The 21427-nt window shown below is 34.9% G+C and overlaps 1 protein-coding gene across 5 annotated transcripts in view; it reads left to right on the top strand.

The window, feature by feature from the left end:
- The window catches only part of DLC1 (DLC1 Rho GTPase activating protein), a 246650-nt gene that overhangs the window by 112434 nt on the left and 112789 nt on the right, over positions 1-21427 (top strand). For 4 of the 5 annotated variants that reach the window (XM_079305348.1, XM_079305346.1, XM_079305347.1 and 1 more), the window contains exon 5: positions 6591-6624. In XM_079305348.1, the coding sequence (XP_079161474.1) occupies positions 6591-6624 (34 nt within the window). Of the gene's footprint in view, positions 1-6448; positions 6465-6590; positions 6625-21427 lie in introns of those variants that run through there. The other variant, XM_079305350.1, reaches the window with a different exon arrangement.

The raw sequence follows: 21427 nt of genomic DNA, 5'->3' as shown, positions 1-21427 counted from the left end.
TTGTGTCTCACAAAATGTGTGACAGTAACTCTTGGGATATTTAGGAGCCCTCAGATGCTGCTGTGAAGTCTTAAGTATCCCTATAAAGAAGGAAATTAATTCTTTATTATGGCCAAACTCTACTTAATGGTCTGGACAAGCTGCAGACAGTCTTTTGTCTTATCTGTCATATGAACCAGCTTCATGTGGTCCTGACAGATTTCAGAGCTTTGGGAGCTTACCCTGATCTATGGGAAGTCTGTGATAACACCAGACAGAGCACAAGGCAGTTATCCTGCATCTTGTTCTGTGCTTCCATCCCAACAAGAGTCACACTCTGCCAGCTGAATGACAGAGGAAATGATCAGACCACCCCAAATGAAGGCTCTTGGCAATTGCCTCATGGAAGGAGAGCTGCCAACCATCCAGCACTAACTAGAAGAGGTCTCTGTGTATGACCTGAGTGGCATAAAGAGGCTCGAGCAAACAGAATATCTAGTCAGAAAACAAAGTGTAGAGAGGCATGGAACAGACTGGAGGAGAACACATGCAGGCAAGCATATAGCTTTGTGCTTCCACTAGAATTAAATTCACAGTGTTGTCATAACCTCAGCCAGACACATCTGAATGTGACATTAATTTCTTTTTAAAAATGAGATAATTGATGCAGCTTTATTGTTGGGTGGATTTTAATTGCCTTCCGCTCTACTCTTCAGTAAAATTAAAGACCACAAAGAAAGAACTTGCTAAATTCCCCTTCTAAAGCTGGTCTGTCCTCACAGTTGATGATTTTATTTTTTCTCTTTCCTTATCCAGATTGAAAAAGAAATAAAATTATGGGGAACTGAAAACTTAGTTTTAAAAACTGCAAGTTTAATAAAATGTCTTGTAAATAAGAGTGAATTATAAACTAATTATTCTTGGTATTTTTTCTTTATTATTGCTCTGATTTCTGTTCAATGCAAATACTAAAATATCATGGCACTCCAAATTAATTAGAATTTTTGAAAGGGTCTTCTGTGTGTACTCACTTAATCTAATTGATTAGCATTAATGGTTTCAAAAGAATTTATGAGAATTTATCAGTAGAGATACTTATTCAGCATTTTGATGTAATGGGGGTATATTACTGAGGAAAATTCTGCATATGGACTGCAGTATTTCCCAACTCCAAATCATCTGAATGATCATGGATGTTTTTATTTGGTAAAACAGCCCAGTAAGTTGTTAATTACTGCTTATCCAAATTAAGAAAATTGGTGCATACCTTCTATAAAAAATAAAATTAAAAGTCTTTTTAAGGACTCCAGATTATATATAACATACTCTGTTTAATGATGGAATGAATAGTACTTAAAATTTGTTCACTGTCTGAGCATTTTTGACCTTAGTTTTCAGGTACAAACTTCTTGTTTACTGGAATACAACTCTCTGTCATTTGGTAATTGTATACATTGTGTAGATATTACATCCTTTCCTTCATGTTAGAAGCTCAGTGCAGCATCCATATTTAGAGGATTTTAAATTTTTGTTTTGTTCAGTTAAGTAGAAAGAAGACAACAGAGATATATTTCAATCTACATAGTTGTTTCAAGTCTCAAAATTAAGGATCTTCTCTTAAACATAAATAGAAAATTTTCTATGTTTCAGTCTGTGGAAGTAGATCTCTTTTCTGCTTCTATTGCAATGTAAATATTCTATTTTTATAGATTAGGAAATAGCTTTGGTCTTGAAGCAAATTATTTCAGTGAAAACTACAGTTTTTGCTATCTCTATTTGTTATAATACAAGCATTCACTAAGGTGAGACTTTAGACCATGATTTTAATTGCAGGAACAAGAAGTGAACAACATAAAAGTGATTTCAAAAACAGGGTGAGATACTTATAACATCTTGAGGTCAGCAATTGTGTGCCTTTACAATGGAAGAACTTTGTAGAATATCCATTTTCAGTTGGAAGGCAGTAAATAAATTCGATTTACATAATGCCAAATGCACTTTACCTCCTGTAATTAAAAAAAAAAAAACAAATGTGGATTTATTAACTTTTTAATAGAACTGCTATATCTTTTTTGTAATATTGAAATATAGTGACATTCCAATGTGTTAATGAGTTAATATAACAATAAATAGATATAACTGAAAAGTTATTTCAGAAATAATATAATACATGCTCCTCTGCAATAACTTGCCAGTTTGTACATATATTTGCCAATTAGTGCAGCCCTTTGCAACTATGATAGAGCTGTTTATGTTATGTGAGTGCAAGGAACCAAAACAAAAGCTAGTTTAATTTTATTTGTAGTGGCTTTCTCTGCAGGTTTGGAGTCAGTATACATATAATCTAGCTTTGCCTGCATTTGAAGGAGAGCCAAGGTGTGTTCAGGTCAGCCTGGGTATGCCTCAGCTTTTTACAGTGGCAGTCTTGCAGCCCATCATACCCTCACCATTGCCCCAAAAATGATGTCTTCTTTGCAGATGGTGCTTTCACCACCAAGACACTGCACACATTTAATGACTACACCACTTCTCATCTGGAAAGCTATGGCTCTAGTTTTTAACCCAAAATCAGAGATTAAATATGTGAATGTGGACAACACTATAATGGAAGCAATCTAATTTGGGGTGTGGGGAAGGATTCTTGTCTGATTTCATAGCAAAGAACTGCTCATGGCAAAAATGAATGGTTTCTCTATCAAATTGCAAGCGTTTTTTTTCATATTTAATACCCTTTCCTGCTAAAATATTCTTCGAAGCTCGGGAAAAAAATTTACTTTGGTCAAATAAAACTTTTAATTTGTCCAAAGTTTTTATTTTTTGTGTTGATTTACCAGAATTTTCACCATTTTTTTTCTTCCTGGAAGACATCTTTTCCACAAAACATCTAATAAAACTCACAGAAAGTGTCTATTAACCCAGTATTACTAGACAATAATATCTATATGTTCAAGGTAACAGCAGTTTTAATGAAAAATGTCCAATATGTGTTCAAAATGTCCAGCACAGCTCCTCCAAGGGCAAATTCTGCCTGACCAATCTAGGTAGCTCCTACAGTGACTTCATCAGTGGACAAGGAGAGGGCTACAGATGCCATTTATCTGGGTTTCTGTAAAGCCTTTAACAGATATATGGATTTGATGGTTGTACTGTTTGGTGGGTAAAGAAGGGCATTTTTGTCAGGGTAATGGCATTGAAAAGAGGGTTGATTTAAATTAGATGTAAGGAAGGATTGTTTCACAATGAGAATGGTGAAATACTGGAGCAGGTTGCCCAGAGAGGAGGCAGAAGCCCCATCCCTGGAAACATTCAAGGTCAGGTTGGGTTGTACTTTGAGCAATCTGATCCATTTCAAAATGTTCCTGCTCATTGCAGAGGAGTGACCTATAAATGTCCCTGTTAACCCAAACTATTCTATAATTCTATAGCATTTTACATACATTTTACAGCAATAATTGCAGACACAATATAGTTTCAGTGACACAGCTGCAATACAACAAGGACCAACACAAAAATTTCACATAACATTTCAAATAAGATTTTCATAATTTAAAAATCCTGCCCTCTAATTTGGAAGAAAAATCTGAATATATTTCAGCTCTTTTTTTGTTTCCTTTTGTTTCTTGGTGCTGCTAAGAGCACATGCTATTAGAAACATAGAAAGGAGCTGTCTTGGGGAGATGTTTGTTGAAATCTTTGAAGGGTATGTGTCTGCTTTTTTCTAAAACACATGTGATCTGATCATACAGAAATTGTTAGTCCAGTTCTTCAGTGCTTTGAGGAGAGTGAGAAATAATGTGAAGTTACAGTGAACCCATCTGGTCAAGCAGGAAAATCCGGTTTAATTGCTCTACTGCCAGAAATGTTAAATCACTTCCTGGGAATGCAATTCATTTGGAACATATGGAACTCATTGGAAGGTCTCCAGTGAATTCAAAACTGTAGTGAAGATGAGAGCATTTCTCATAAGTAACAATCATGTTTCCCACTGGGCAGCATGTAAGCAGCGTGTGTAGCTGTATTAACAAAAAACTAAACAATAGGAGGACTGTCTGAGATCTTTTTCAGCAAGATTTATTCGTGGTTTACTTTATTTTAAATTTTCAAGGGACGTTGTGTCCATTTAGGCTTCTTTCTTTCAGCATTTGAGCAGGAAAAGAATGTTCTGATGCAACTTTTAGCTCATTTTGCATCTTAATTCAGAAGTACTGCACTCTTTAGAAAATAGATATTTGAAAGCACTCAACCTCACTCTACCTTTCCATTTTCTGGAACTTAAAGTTCTTCTTCATCCTATTAAACAGAAGTAGAAATTTTGTGACTTCCACATCTGCCTTGAGGCTTGATGATTTTAAGTATTTCCTACAACATCTTTTTGCCTGTGTTACATCCACTAAACCCTAGCAACCTTTAAGACTGCCATTTAACAAATTCAATAAAATGCATATTGTACATCAAGATATTTTAGTGACCATCAACTATAAATACTGTATATTTCCAGGAAATAATTTGTGAGCAATGTGAACAATGGCATTATTAACAATATTTAAATCTGATATGCCAATATGAACAAAAATCTACATGTTAATGTGAATGATGATAACAACATTTCAGAAAGAGTTCATTCAGGCTAAAGGCACTGCCAGTGACTTGCAGTGCAATTATAAACATGACCAAAGTCCATTCAAGTCTGTCATAAAGCCAGCAGAAAATGATCTTCTCTATTTGTCATTATCATATCCCCATGGAGTCCTGTAGCTCCTTCCCCTGAGCTGTTTGTCTTGCTTTTTTCAATTTAGACCATCCAGAGGCTGCCCCCATCAAACTGTTCCCTCTTTTCCATGACACAGCTTATGATTTCAGTGCAGACACTCTCGGTTGCCACATCTTCAACCACCTCTGTGTCCTCTAATATTTTCTTAGAGGAAGCAATCATACCTTTTCTAGCCAACAAAACGCAGCGTTAAAGTGTGATGTTAACTTGTTCCCATCTTTCCTTCTTTTGTCCTGGCCCTCCCATTTGATTCACATTTCATTCTGTCTTTCTTTTTTTGTGCCATTAAGGGGTTTTTTATCTGTTTGTTTACTTGTTTCTCACCTTCTCCTCCATACAAAGTTCTGTGTTTACAAATTCCTTTCTTGGACTAATGTGAATAGTGAATCTGAGATTTTCTTTCTTATTTTCTTACTTATCTTAGCCAATGCAACCCCTAAAGTCTGGGAAAGAGAAGGAAAATACATACTAATTTTCAAAATTATATCAACTTTTTAAAAAAATTCATACATGATACACTTTTTCTTTCTTTGAAACTAAGACCTTGATTCACTCTGTGATTTTATTGTTTCTTTGGCATGTTAATTTTCCTCAGTCTATATTTCCTCAGACTTTACTACATTACTGGTCCTTCCTCTGAACAAATATATTTGTAAAATGCAAGGAAAATGTTTTTCCAGCAAGAGACTACTATTGGTTTGAATAATATTAGTCTGACTGTGTAATATTTTTGAATGTCAAAATCAAAAACACACATTTATCCAGACAGAGTACAGGTGAAACACAAAGAATCACAAAAGGCATATATTAATGTGTAACTTCTAAGATATGTTCTAGTTGAAATTTTGTTGGAATTTTATCCAATAAATTCTATGAAGCACTATTGTATTCATAACAGGACAAATCAAATTAAATTAAATTTTCAAAGTCTGTTTTGAGAAATTCTATAGCAAGTTTGAAGCTGGTTGATTTGTTTCTGTCTAACAATCCCCTTTTCCTTTTTCTTTGGATCTGCAGCAGTAAAATCAACTAAATAAAGACTAGACTGGCATAAGTGAAATGGAGGTAAAATTGATACCTTAACTCATGGGGCAGTTCTGCATATATTGCATACCCAATCCAATTTCTCATCCAGCCTGTCTTCACCCTGTCCTACATATACATTTTAAAACTCCTTTTATTGCTTGACATATAAGTTTCACTTTACAGTTCATTCAATCTATAACCCCATTTCTTAGGAAAAATATACTCAGATTGTTCTATATTAGTCTGAAAGGAAAGCATAATTAAAAAAAAAAAAATTGCATCCATTGCAAAAAAAAAGTCTCAAACAATTTTCCAAGTCCAGAAACAATTACAGCCAATATGAAAACAATTCTATCACTTTTCTCTGAAAATTTATATCAAAAGTAAGAAACTGGTATATTATAGAACAGCACACATTTGAGCCTACCATAGAAAGATTTGGCATTTCAGTCTAATCTTCAGTCACACGGATTTTGTTTTCCTCCCTCAAAATTATTAGGTAATTTCCCAGTGGAATTTTGTGATCATGTGTTCTAGGATGATTATTTCAAAATGTAATCATAGGAATACCTTATTAACTCCATCTCCTTGCTTCTCTCCTAGTTCTTTCTGATGGTAATTAGTTTCACAATAGATTATAAAACACTCAAATGGGAACTGTATATTTCTCTCCAGAGTGCTTAACATGGTGAGATTTCAGATTTTTTCAGATCTTCTAGACACTCACCTCAAGATTTCATGTTTCCCAAATATTACTGGTATCCCCTAAATAGTCCCTAATATTTTTTAATAGTGGTATTTTGCTTTCTTTTAGGCTATGCCAGTTATTTCAGAGAAGGAGAAGGCTGGTGAGTAAATATTTACTCATTTTCTCATTTCCTTGTTGTATTTGTTTTTGGAACACCCTGTTACTTAACTAAGTGATAAAAGACAGGCTTCAACTGTGGGCTTTCAAACATATAGGATTACAGATCTGACCAGTGTTCATGTTGTTTCCTGAATAATTTCTCTTTCTAAAAAACAGTCCAGTCTTCTGTGTCATATTAATAAGGATGTTTGAAATTGTCCTACAAAGTTGAATTGCAGCTGCTCCTTACACGTCAGCATTCCTGTAGTCACTAACTTGTTATTTGGTGGTAACGTATTTATTAGATGTCTCAATTAACAAACATGGATGCAAATGGGTTTTCTCAAGTCAGTGGAATTTGAATTTTGACTTGGTGTAAACTTTACTGTCTATCTTTAAATATGGTAAGAAATTTCAGTTACCTGGAGTATTTCACTGGAGATAATAACGTTTGTTTTGGCTAAGTACTTCTAGAATATTGAAAAATTGTTTTTCTGTTCTTTTCTGTTGTATGTGTCCTCTGAATGCTATATGTGCTTTGGTGTTGGTATGTGAAATCTATTACTGATTGCCTGCTAGACACTGTCAGGTTGGTTTATTCTTGTGATAAACTCTATGGAACACTCCACCCAGGACTATTGCTCTCGAGAATCTCTGTAGTCTTTTATTTTAATTGATAATTTGCTACTGAATTTTGAATATAGCTTGAAAAATACCTCAAATATCCAAATACCACCTGGCATTCAGATTTATATCTAATGTTTATTGATGTTTTCTTCCATTACCCTGGCTCAGATTATTTCTTTTCTTTTGCTTATTAAAGGAGAGGAATAGGTTAAAAATATTTCAGAGATAATCCACAGGAACGCTCAGTACTGTGAAAACTATGGAGCTGTCTGTTCAGGATGTTGCTACTTTAGCTGTTGAAGTACAGAAATAATTCCCAAATTCTGACACATATTTAATAAGATTTTTCTTTATAGATTTCACAGGCAGCATAATCTGGTGTTTCTTTTTCTGAGGTTGTTCATATTTGGCCACATCTTCTAAATTATGTAAAAACATGAAAACTGATTATAACTGGTTGTACCATTTGCAGCTAATTTCAAATAAAACTTGAAGATCTATGCTTACTTCTTCAGTGTCAAAGCTACCTATCATGTCAGTGTTGGTAATGATGTAAGATGAATGTATCTTTGGCATACACTTTATAACCTCTACACATTCATATGTTTCCTTCTTTCTGATCAGACTTCTGTACTAAGTTTTCCTGTGGGCAGTATTATTTTTAATATTACAAATATTAAGTGTAACTTCATGCCACATGAAGTCAGTTTGCTGACATTTCCATGAACATGAGCTCAAGCTAGACTGAGAATGAATATGTGGTTACTTTTTAATCAGTTTTGGCTTTCATTCAAGTCTACAGCTCAGAAGGTCCTGAGGTTATGATGGGTTATTTTGCAATATTAAGAATGCATGAGGGAGATGATTATTGAGATCAGGCCTAATCACTTGGTTCTAGAGGTAGTAAGTATTATTTTAATTAAGTGCAATTGGATCTTGATTCAGACAGTCAGATCCCATGCTTTGCAAGGTAACTTGCCAGTATTTGATCAATGCTGCCTTCACTACACCAAAATGATATTACCTATAGTCAAAGACATACCTAAGGTGTGAAAGCCTTCAAAATAATATAACATACTTGCTTGTCTGTTACAAAGGAACTAATTTTGGTATTTACTTGGAAATACTAACAATCTGAAATTTTCTAGTTTATATTATCACAAGCAAGCTAAAATGTATCAGAAAATATTACAGAACAAAAATAAGTTGTTTATATTATTACTCGCAAAGCTAATAATATTATAGGTAAAGAGATGGCATTGTGTTACAATTGGATTGAAATGCAATCAAAATTTCTAGTGAAACATCTTTTCTCATTTTGAGAATTGGAACTAATATTCTCTCATAAGTCCCTCTTTTCTGCTTACTACTATTTAATTCCATCTGGGACTGGAATAAGAAATGCAAGACTGTAGAAAGGCTGTTATTTCAATGTTTCTGGTTTACAAATTTTATATATACAGAAATAAAACCTTGTTTTAACAAGACTTACTATTCTGTAGACTCAAGATACTTGATATTTTCAGATGTTTTTTCTATAGGCAACCAAACATTTAGATCCTTAAATGGACTAAACTGCCTAAGCAGCTTAGAAGTTCACACATTGCTGATTATGTTTATAGCATTTTTTAATCCTTGAAATTAAATATTTTTTTCTATTTTATATATTTTCCAACCTGCAGTAAATTTTGACAACAAACACAAGATGGACTACTTGTTTAAAAAAATCACACACCTCACATACCATTTTTAGATTTGGAGCAAAGCCAAACATCTGAAAACATTGTTGTCTTTGTCAATTAATAACTCAAGGTTGCATAACATATTTTTTTTTTTTTTATTAGTGGAAAGAGCAGTAAAATATGCAATTGCAAAGTGCCTTTGGTGAAAATCTATAAATGTATATTTTGTATATAATGTATATTGAGCAGAACGTTGGTCATGCCTAAACACTTACACGATTGCTTCCACTTGTGTGAATTAGGGCATTGCAAATGATGTGCTGAGGCATCAGCTATTTCTGAGTAGTGCATTTTTAAAAGGTCTCAAAATTGTCAGAATTTCTGGCAAGGTTGAAAAAATAAATCTTTCAAAATAATATTTAGAGGTAGAAGTTAAGATCAAGCAGTATGCACTGTCAGATAAAATGGTGGCTCAAGCCAAAAGATGACTCAGGACTAGTAATGTTGGCACCTACATTAAGAATGCAAGCCAGAAACCAGATTCAAAACACTATTTTTTCAGATTCATCTGCTTTTCTTTTGAGTAAATTACATATTTGCATGCCTTTACTTACCTTGCTGACTGTTGTGATTTATATTCTCAAATTCTGTCAAAAAAATGAAGAAATTTGAATGATGGAGAATTGAGCATATTTAGTTAATAATGGAGGTGTCTGTGTCAGGGTTTGTAGTGTTGACTGCATTTATAATCTAAAAATAATCAGCATCTGAACCTTTGGTTCACATGGCTGTATATCAGCAACTGATGTGAATCAGATATGAGACTTCATGAATGGCATTGCTTAACTCTCCCCTAACTGTAGACTTGAGATGGCTCCTGACACATATACCAATATACAATACAATAATCCACTGTGAGTTCCTAATTCAGGGCTATCTTCTCTTTCTGGAGCACTATTCAAAGTAAAACAAAGGTAAAATTACTTTAAGCCAATATTAGAATTATTGCCTAATTCTCTTTGTGTATCTGCTTCATGCTTTCCCAATTTATCCTCAAATATTTGCAGGGAATGGTGAACTCTGTTTGTGACTTAGAAACATTGCTACAACAGAGCCAGTGGGAGAGGTAGAGCAAATATCCACATCTGGTCACAGACAAGCACAGCTTATTTCTGTTGAGGTGATGGAACTATGTGCTATCAATAAACAGGGCAGAAAGTTTAGTCTAGACATAAACAAATTTTAAATAAATATTAACATCATTGGTTCATAATGTTCACCATTATAATAAATAAATTTTTCCTGTGCATAAAACAACTGCCCTGTGGTAATTTTTTGTTGAGCATACATGTAGAATAGTTGCTGCTCTAAAAGGAAAGGAAGTACTTTTAACTGAGAATGGCAATTGAATGTGCTTTGGAGTTTTCATTTGGAGTTTTCATTATTCTGTCAAAATATTCCCTTGTGCTTTAAAAATACACTGTGGAAAAAGTGCACAGCCTCTTCAGATAAATTTCAGTATTCTCTCTAACTAGTAAGTTAAAAAGATCTATTCAGCACAACTAAAGGTGAAATGAAAGACCATTATATGTAGGAGAAGAGATTTGATAGCCCATTTCTCATCTGTATTTTGATGATCAGCAAGCCAACAAGAGGAAAAATAAAACATGAAGAACAATAGGAAAATAGCAGCATCAGTGGATCTCTGGCCAGCATATAGTGCCTGAAAGTTCCCCAGGGTCAGTATTACAAGATGGGCCTAGCAGTGAACAACACCTTTTTTTGTTTGGTTGGTTGGTTGTTGTTGGTTTTTTTTTTGTTGTTTTCCTACATCTAATCTAGATTTCTGGCAAAGACCCTATTTAATAAAGTACAGGTACTATTCTCCTTTCGTGTTAATTTTCCTGGTTGTCTTTCTGATTCAGAAGGAAGACAAATACAGAGCTGATTAAAGAGACCTTAATGGCAGGGATCTTCCTCTCACAGGCTCTGGTTGTCAGTGTCAGGCAGCAGAGGACACTTGGTGCTCAGCCCCAGGGTGAGATGAGCTGCAGAGCAGGAGGTGACAGAGTGATGACAGGATGGCTCAGGCTGTCTGTGAGAACTCACAGCAGGAGGACCTGGAAAATCCAGTACCACAGGTTCACTATCACACAAGGCACAGAAAAGACCAACTGCTTGGCTCATTAGGCAGAGGATCTTTCATTCCATTTAATTTAACTGCAGCTCTAATCCAAAGGGGAAAAAATTGCAATCTTCACTAGATTTTACAAACATATTCTAGATCCAGAGAAAGCAATTCTTTCTATGAGCAATATTCACTACATGCTCTGTTTTCATCAAGTCAAATTGTTTTGAATCTAGAGCAAACATTAAAAAATTCAATTTGGCTACAAGATATCAATTTCCACATAAACTAGGGAGAAATACAGAATAATTGGCAAAATTACTAGTTTTCTGGCTGCCTTACAATAACTCTAGCCAGTATTGTAGAATAAACTGGGCAAAATGAATTATTAATTGTTCCATTTAGCAAATACTTTATCTGGTTTTACTAAAACAGACTTATTAAAGTTTTTGGGAGGCCTTAGCATGAAGTACTAACTTCTAGTTAGGTAATCCTTCTTTACTGTTAGTGTTGCAACTGTTATAGAATTTAGTGCTTGTTTTCTAAATAACAATGTCAGGTGAGCACTCATACTTCAATCTGTCATACTGAAAAACAGTTATTGAAGTTCAGCCAGAAAATGCATGGATGGCTGCCAAACACTAATAGATTTTAATGGATATATATTTATTCCACTGATATTCATTTCATTACTAGAAAAAATGATGATGCCAATAGATACTGAAAGCTGACCTTTCATGCTAAGACTCCTAATCATTTTTGTTTTTTGAGTTTTCTTTATTTTTTTCTAAGTGCAGTAAAATAGCTGATGTCAGGATTTTCGGTATTTGATTTTTAGTGGCTTATTAAGCACACACTAGGGCAGTTGTTCTGAATAAATTGCTCCACTTTTAAAAGTCACACCATACTCACTGTAGGCATGTGGACATAAACATGCAAACTTTAAAATCCGCATAGCACTGTGTGAAGCCAAAGGTGCTGTTGCAATTTTCTTTATGTTTTGGAGGAAACAGGTGGTCCTAAGACTGCAGCTTTCATATAAAAGTCCCCTTTAAACCATGGTAAATGCACTAGAGGCAGGATTACACCTAAAACTCCTCATAGTTGCCTCTAGTATATTACTTTTGCTAGTCTTAAAGAGTGAAGGGTAGGGCCAGGTAGTGTGAATGTGCTCTGAGGGGAGCCAGTGACAAGAAGGCTGTGAACCATTGGAGAAGGATACAAAAGGAACCAGCCTGGGCAGGAAAAGAGGTGTTTTAGAAGGCTAAAACAATTTCCAATAAAAAGTTCTATAATGATTAGGTACATCTGCAGTGTCTGGGAACTAGCAGAACCTGTTGTGTATAAAATTCCTTAGTCAGCTTCTATTTCCTTTCTCCACCTGCTTCATGGTTACATTTTTTGGAAGAGCTTCTTAAATCAAAATATGCTGTCGTTAGCTTCAAAAGAGTTTAAATTTTGTTTGTATTGTTAGTATCATCTCATTTATTCACATCTCTAAATGCTTAGAAGCTTATCTGAATTATTTCAGGCTAGTAATAAGGATAGGCCATTATTTTTACATTGTACTATACACACATATACTTTATCATACACTTAAGGTTTTTTTTAGTTATATTATCTTTCTAGACTTCTCAATGGTTTTGTTAATTGTGGAAATAATTGTGTAAACAATTAACAAAATTGTTAAATTTTAAAATTCAATAATTTAGCTATTTAAAAAATTAATTAATATAAATATTTCTTTGATAATATTCAAATGTCATTTTTCATTTTAGAGCAGACAAGCTGTGCCCAAGTGCCTTATATTCCAGTGGTGAAAAATCAAACTTTGATTTCTCTGCCAGTTTAATGTCTTTTCTTAAGTAATAAAATTGCCTTATTCAAATCAAGATATTTCCCTGATAGGAATAAAACTTTATATAACACCAGCTGAGTGATTACTGCTCCCAGCCATCATACTAAATCTTTCAATCCATTGTGCTTCTAAGGCAATATGGGCTTTCCTATTTAAGACAAGTTGTTTTTATCACAGAAATTATGCCATTATTAAAAATCCCCAAGCATTAGCATTGAATTATTTTAAAGATATTTGATATTAATAATATTTCATCATAGATTCATAAATTGTAAGAACATGTTTCACAACAGACTTCATCACCTTCAACTGAAATACAGTTAAACAAAGAATAACTCTCTTCAAGGAGACCTTTGGAGGTTCTTTCTCCAATTTTTTGTTCAAGCAGGCCAGCCCTGAGTTCAGACAAGATTGCTCAAGTCTTTGTCAAGTCCAGTTTTGAACTGAACAGAGCCTGTGCAACCTCTGCAGGCTTCGTGCTCCACTGCTGCCTTGTCTCCACAGAGGAAATGATGATTTTCCTGATGTCCAGAATTTATGCCTCTTCTGTTGTCTTCCTCACATGCACAATAAGGAGAGCACAGCTCCATCTGCTTGTTCCCCTGCTGTGAGGTCCTGGGGAGCTGCTGCAGGACTCCCAAAGCCATCTCTGCAGGCTGAACAATCCTGCAGGCTCAGCTCACAGCCCAAGTGACCAGACCCTGACCTGCTCGGTGGCCATCCCCTGCACGCCCCTTTTATCCATGTCTTTCTTGTTTTGGAAGGATCCTGAAACTGGGCTCACTGTTGCAGATGTGCAAGCACTGCATAGAGAGGGATAATCCCTTCCCTGCATCCACAGGCCATGTTTTTATTGATCCATCCCAGGCTGCTGCCAGCTCATTTTACTGCCAGGGCACGCTGCTGGCTCACGCTGCTCTCTGGCTGCCAGCACCCCAGGGCCTTTTCCACAGAGCTGCTCTCCAGCCAGCTTTTATCATTTATTTATCCACCCTTAAGCACTGTAAAATCCCAACTTACCAACAAAAATATTGTGGAAATCGTACTCTTTGTTGTCAAAACAGAAAATAGAGCAGGAGACCCACGAATTTGTTACTTTCAGCCAATTCAGTTTTTATAACATTATAAGTAATTATAATATATTTAGATCTTAGAATACCACCAAACAGACTGTAAACTGTAAACTCAGTATATTCTGGCTAGTTTCATATAATTAATTTTAATCAAGTGGTTTCTCAGTATAAAAATAGGTAAAAGTTACACAGTGACTTGGTAGCATTTATACTACCCAGGCCTCATTGTCATCTCTTTTTGAACTGGACACCAGAAACATTCTAAAAGAGGTGTTCCCTGACCAAAAATAGCTTTTAAATCAAATCAAACATGATCAAGTTGTTCTTTCTTTCCTTTTTTGGCTGTAACAAGAAAAACAGAGAATGGTGATAACCAATTAATCAAGCTATTTCTAGGCTCATTTTCTTCAGACTGAGTTCATGGCAAAGACATGTGTTGATTCAAATGAAATATAAGCTAGTTCACTTGGCCCTAATTGATACTGACGTGCAGTCATTAGGTCATGGTTTTGAAAATAATGATGTGACTGTTGATTTGGAAATCAGGTGATGATCTTTTTTTTTTTCAGTGTCCAGAAATAGAGGCAGCTTCTGAAAAGCTGAGGTGCCTACAGCCAAATTTTAAAATTAACTTTTGACTAAATTTTAATAATTATTTAGGTACCTGAAGACGAAAAATAAACTCTCTGAGACACCTGCTAATTTTGCACCAATTTCTTCTCAAGGTTATTTTGGTCAGTAAAGTCTGCACATGGCACAAAATTATGATGATACCTAGTCATTTCTGAAAAACTTAAGATGCTCTTCTTTGCTTCTTTGGGTTCCTAGACAACATTCAAAAAAAACATCTGGAATATATTCTGCTCCTATTTTCATATTTGAAAATGAGACTTGAACTGCTGAATTGTTTCAGAGTTGTTGAAGATGAACCAAAAACAAAACTTTAACAATTTTAAACCATGTTTGATATGAAGAGTTTAGAGTACTTAAAATTAAGTGTGACAAGATAACCTCTTTTTGCATCTGTTAAAACAGAAGGGTAAGAAATGGTTTCGGTTTCAAATCACAGGAACACGAGCTTGTTTTTTGTTGCTTGTACATTTGAGGTACTTATATGCTCACTTTACTAGAATAAAAAGTTGCTATACAAAAATTTTTAGGGAAAAGAGAGGTCTTTGATGTTTGATGAAAAGACATGATTCTTTACCTGTGATTCTGTAATTCTGTGACATGATTATTTACATTTCTCTAAGGACATGCTGAAAACTCAGGTGAGAAGCACCCAAAACCATGCTTTGCATTAGGCACACCTGGAGGCAAAGTGTCTTCCTGATGGAGAACCATCCTTGGCAGCACGATAGGGCTGGATGCAGTGACACAGATGGCTCAGACTGAGGGTGTTTTTTTCTTTGATGGCAATGTCAACCTGTGCTCTCAATGTCTTCTGTTATAGCAAGTCATGTTTGAGAGAATTATGGCTTCTGCCCATAGTGTGTTCAGCCTGAGTAACTAGACCTTTTAATGTCTAAAAACTGAAAGATATCAACTACAAAAAGTGTTTTTCATCATCCTGAAGATTTTAAATAGCTTGTGGTATCTAGTCATCCAGTTTAATCATTTTCTCAAATTTTCTCTCCAAATAGTCTTGCAAAATTAGATTGCTTTTGCACATATCAGGAAATGGCATTTGAATGAAAAGCTGATTTTGTAACGTGGTAGATGCCCATAGTCTTTAAAATGTACCAGTATACAGTTCTTATTTGCAAAGTCAGTCCCTTGCCTCAATCTGTATTACCTCTGTCAATCTACCTCTGTGTTAATTTTCAGTTAGTGAATTTCCCATTCATGATATTTGAAGAAAGAAATAGATAACTACTTGAAATGGTTGCTTAATTTATAAGCATTACAAATAAAGAAGTAACTGAAAAAAGGTTTATTGATAGAAAAAACTGCCAAATGGTCTCTAAGCTACACATCTGCAAGGAGTTATTGCTGCAGATAATCGTTCAAGTCACATGAGTGTGGACTAATCTTAGAAGTAGAAATATGCTAAATCCCAGTCTAAAATGATTTCTCTGAAAGTGAAATATGTGAAATATGGGAATATTCCCTTTAATTCATTTGGTAGGTCATTATTTTGAATCCCAGTCTATTCTGGATTGAGTTTCACCTGCTGCTGTACACTGCCCTAAAAGAAGAGGAAATAGTTGGTAACCAATTTCAAAGTGTTAGATAGATATATCATATCTCAGTAGCTGCCTATGAGCAGAATTGAAAGGCAAAGAGTAAAGTATGGATTTTAATACATATCAAAATAAAGGCTTGAAATAAGAGAAGAACAGTTGAAATATCTGTTAAAAGGGAAGGAAAAGAATTGAATAAACAACACCATCCTCCTGGCTGGTGTCTAATTTACAGTGTTATCCTGGAATGTGTTTTTATATTGTAAGGAAGAAGAAGAAAGACTGAGAATTCAGCCAAGAATTCATCTATCAATTGGTTAACACGGAATACTGTTTACAGAATGACCCATCCATACACTAGAAAGATTTTTGTCATGTAGTTACCATGGGAGGCTCTCAAAACAGGGATGAAACTACAGAATGCTCAGAGAATGCCAAGCCCTTGTTTTGGTGGTTAGCTCACACTAAGTCTTTGAGTAGGATAACTTTTTTTGTGTCAGCACAAGTGTGCCTTCAAAAAGCCTCTGCTCCACATTTGTAACTCATATACCTGGTTTGGTATAATTTTAGCATGTTATTAGGTTATTCAGTTTATCAGTTATAAATTCATTATTGTCAGTGAATTTGTGACAGGAAAATGAAAGCTATATACTTTTCCTAAAATGTCTTTCCCCCTTTAGTGCTATTTATACAGACCTTAGGACTTAAGTCTGGCCCTGTGTTTTGAACCATGGATCCAGCCCAGCATTTGTAGGGAAAATGTCTTTTATCAGCCATTCAATGAGCTGTTGCAGGATCACACAATAGCAATGGGTGATGTAGAAGACACTGTTCCTGGCAAACTAGTTAGAGTAGGATTTTCTTCTCCTAACTTGGAAGTGGTACAGGCTTTTTCAGTCACAGATTTAATACCTGCCATTCCTTTCAACAGTTAATTTTTGCACCTCATCTTTTTTTTGTCTCCCAGTACAATAGCTGTCCATGTTTGATCACTCCATGTTGATAGACATTTATGTGCAATTGCTTGTCTCTTCCTGTTAAAGAATGAGAGGATATCAAATAGACATGGCAGAGTCAAAGCAAACAGGGGGAGGCAATCTAGAAATGAGCTCACCTCACTGGACTGGAGATTCTAAAGTTGTACACAGCTTTTAAAAAAGACTAGAAAAACTAGTAACAGGCAAATTAATTTGTGTAACCCTTTCTTCAATAAAATTAATAAAAGTTCTTACCAATGAGTTTTGCAGGACTTACCCAAATCACAATCCTTTATATAACAAATCAAAACTTGCCTAGAATGCCAAATTAGTAATGCAATGCATCCTCTAAATAGTGAGTTCAATTTTAATGGGTCAAAACCAGTATTTTGTAGTAAAAGTATACTAAATATTCAGTCCTAATATGTACACTGAATGTACTTTTATTGCATGGGTGTTTCCTTTCTTTTGTAAGAGGCATGGTTTCCCCTCCAAGAAATATTACCAATTATCCATCATCAAATTAAGAATCCTATATAATTTATACTGCAACAGCAAAAGATGTGTTGGGAAATGTTAGGACATGTTAGGAAACTTTCTATCAAAAGCTAAAGGGATCTTAAAATTTGTAGAAAACCAATCAATAATCAGAATAAAGTAAGTCAGTTCAATTCCTCAGCATAATAAATAGCAAGGAGAAAAAATATGAGCATATCTCATAAGAATATAAAAACACAAAAGAACATACTATAACAAAAAGAACATACTAAAAACTTTAAACATAGATAGATAGATAGATAGATAGATAGATAGATAGATAGATTGCAGTCGTGATCAAAACTTGGCATCATTTTGTCTTTAATGAGGACACAGACATTGGAAAACTAACTAAGAAAATTTCCAATGTAAGAAATTGCTACATGTTTTAACTTTTCCAATACATTTCAAAGGCATTTCCAGAGAGGCAATGTATGCCACCTTAGACAAGCTAAGATTAATAAGAAACAGACGTCTTTTCATAAAGCAAATCTACATAAAAATCTTCAGCAAAGTAAATTGCATTTATTTCTATTAAAAGACTGAGCGATAAGAAATGAGCCATGTTTTTTTTTTTTCTTTCTCAAAATAATCATTATAGTTCAAGTAAGTTAAACTAACTATACTGACCCATAGAAAAAATTCCACATCTGGAAAATCTTTGTGGCATCTGTGTTGGGGTTTCATGCTTTTTGGTGCTATGTTCACCAGTTCGCATGACTCTAACTTAAACCTCTCCCTTTTTTTTTCAAGAGAATTCCAATTCACCTAAAGATATAGTGATCATTTCATTTCCTGAGATATGTTATTTAAGCTTCCTTAACTGTTTCCCTAAACAAATCAAAATAAATCTTCAAAGATAAAGAACTTTAGAAAAAAAAAAAAAAAGGACAATATATCTTTGCAGCATGTTGCAGTATGGGCAATTATTTTAATAGATTGAAGTGAGATCAAGAATTGTAATTGTCAAAAACAGCAGAGAATTAAATTTTTTGTTACTGTAGACTTCTAGCTGTTTTTAGCAAATAGAAGTAATTTTAGACACACTCCAGCACCAAAATCCCCTCTTTGCCATGAACCATTCACAAGCAGCACTGCTTAAATTCTGAATTAAGCATTGGCCAAATGCACACAGTGCAGACAACTAGAAAATAATTGCCTCCTATATTCACTTCTGGTTGTTTCCTGCATAGTGCTGCACAATTGCTTAAAAGTACTCTTTGCCTCTCTATTTAGAAATCCAGGATATAGATTTAGAATATAATTATGACAGAAACAAAGTAGCACAAACAAAGTACTTCCAGAACTGGGATTTTTTTCTCTCTTAAAGGAGCTGTGGGCTGAGTCCCAAAGGTTTGCTCAGAAGAAGGTATAGGCTAAATAACAAAATAATTTGGAGTGCACACATCCAGTAATCAGTCACTAAGATTTAAAGGGGGCCTGATTCAAGACTACAGTCACACAGTCACAATCTGAAAAGTAAATTAAGCAAGACAAGGACTCAAGAACTGACATTTAGTTATCCCAGTTCTTTAGTTATTATGCTTCCTGCTCTAGTTTTGGCCCATGTCATCTGGTAGTTTTTTAGAAAAGACCCACAAATGCTTGGAAGATAAGAAGATCCAGGAAGTGTTTGAAACCAGCAGTGGTAGGAGATTCACACTTACTGTCATTGAGTGATCTTGATCAAAAAGGTCAAAGAGATTAATTCATTCTGACATCCTTTGTCTACCTTAGAATTCTCCATGTTTTGTCCTTGCTTAGAGGATTCAAATAGGAATTTGTGAGCAAATCCTCTTCTCAGTGGAAAGATCTTTAGTCTCTTGTAATGCATGGAAAATACTCCTCAGTGAGATTCCAACATAAGAATTTGAACAACTGCTTTCACCTACCTCTTCTCTCCACTTTTCCTCCTTCTGACAAACTGTCTTCAAGGTTTTTATTTTTGAACTTTTACTGCAAACGAGATTTAGGAAATTATTTTTTTTATCTGATAATTGCAGTTTTCCCTTTTAATTATTTGAATATATATATATATATATATATATATATATATATATATATATATATATAATAGTCTTCTAATATATAATGCTGGCAGGCATTAGCAGCTATCCCAGACTATGCCCTCTGTAGAGCAGATTTTGTATCAAAGATTGCTGCTCCACACTCCTCCTCCTCTGAGACAAATCTGTGCAATGGGCAGAGTCATGTTGAGCCCTTTTTAGCATTTGTTACTCATCTATCACTCCCAAACCAAGCTGAGTTATTAGAAGGGGTAAGTGGAAGTCACTGTAGCCATAATTATAGCCTGCATGCAAATTGTTATCTGCATGAATGCACTCTACCAGCAATCTAACAACAAATTGATGAAACTTGAGAAAGCCTTACACGTGTGTGACAGAGGATAAAGAAGCTTAGGTACAGGGCCCCACGTTAATTCAGTAGAAAATCATCCCACTTTTAACATCCCAACCCCATCAACACTGAGTAAGCATTGCCTCACCAATATCCTCCCACAGCAGGAGTCAGGATGGAATTTGCTTTTATTCCTAATAGATCTTTGAGCAGCAGATCTCACTGATAAGAAGCAGAAGATTTCACTGATTCAGTCAAGTGACTGTCAAGTAGCTCAAAAGCATTTTACTTTCCTGAGCCTGCAGCAATTAGACACTCACCCATTCATAGAAAAGTCCTCAAAGAAACAAGAAAAATGTTCTGTGTTCTCTGGTTCATACTGTAAACAGTAAATATTTTGGAGCAATAGAAAGAAAGAAAAAGCTAATTCATATTCCCAGACATTAGAAATACCCCTATGTTAACAGAGACCATGAGCTGACCCTATATAACTGTAACTGAGGGATAAAATAATTTCAGAGGATCTCTAATCACCAAACTGAAATTTAAGAGCTGCCAAAATTTAAATTAAGGCTTACTCCTGAAGAGTATCCAAATAGATTATGGTAAGAAAATCAAAGAAGAATATTTCTGCTCTTCAGTGATGTTAGAAAATACCATTATGATTAAACATTTCTGTAATATCTGGTTATCCTTAATTGATTTTGAAAGGGCAATGCAGCAATTTTTCTTTCCTACTTAGTCTGCTCTGGATCTGAGAGAAACACAGTGTCTAACTTGCAGTCCAAAATCAGTAAATCCTTACACATCTAACCCTGAAAGGACACACACTACTCTGTAGCTTAGGCCTTGTAGGTCACTGATTGATTTTAATTGAGACTCGATTACATTTCCCATGCACCTTTCTAATTTATTCTAGATATTTTGGGACTTTTTGGATTTAACACCCAAATTAAGTCAATAAAGAATAGGGACTTTGTTCCCACTTTCAACAATCAGGACTGAGATGGACTCCAGCCCACAGGCCCTTCAATTTTATGCTCCTGTCCAAGCCCTTCTGTCTTCATTGCCTTGCCCCAAACATCTCCTGATGGATTTTCCCAAGGAGGTGCTGTGCTGCTTCCAGCCTCTGGTTCCAAACTAGCTTTCCAGACCTCTGACTGTGAACTCACATCTTCATTCTAAGGGACAGTTAATCCTTCTAGGATAGCTAAAATTTTTAAATGAACAAACCAGTTTTGCATAGGGTGTCAGGTATTTTTAAATAAGATTCTTTTTAGTTAGCTTACACAGAAACAAAAATAACAAACCCAGCATTTTTTCCTTGAATCACTTTCCTTACTTTTGTGATATATACTTCTGGCTTAACTCCAGTGATCTT

This window comes from Erithacus rubecula (assembly GCF_903797595.1).
Source record: "Erithacus rubecula genome assembly, chromosome: 5".
Taxonomy (NCBI): domain Eukaryota; kingdom Metazoa; phylum Chordata; class Aves; order Passeriformes; family Muscicapidae; genus Erithacus; species Erithacus rubecula.
The sequence above is the reverse complement of the archived record's forward strand: the minus strand, read 5'-3'. Positions and strand labels throughout refer to the sequence as shown.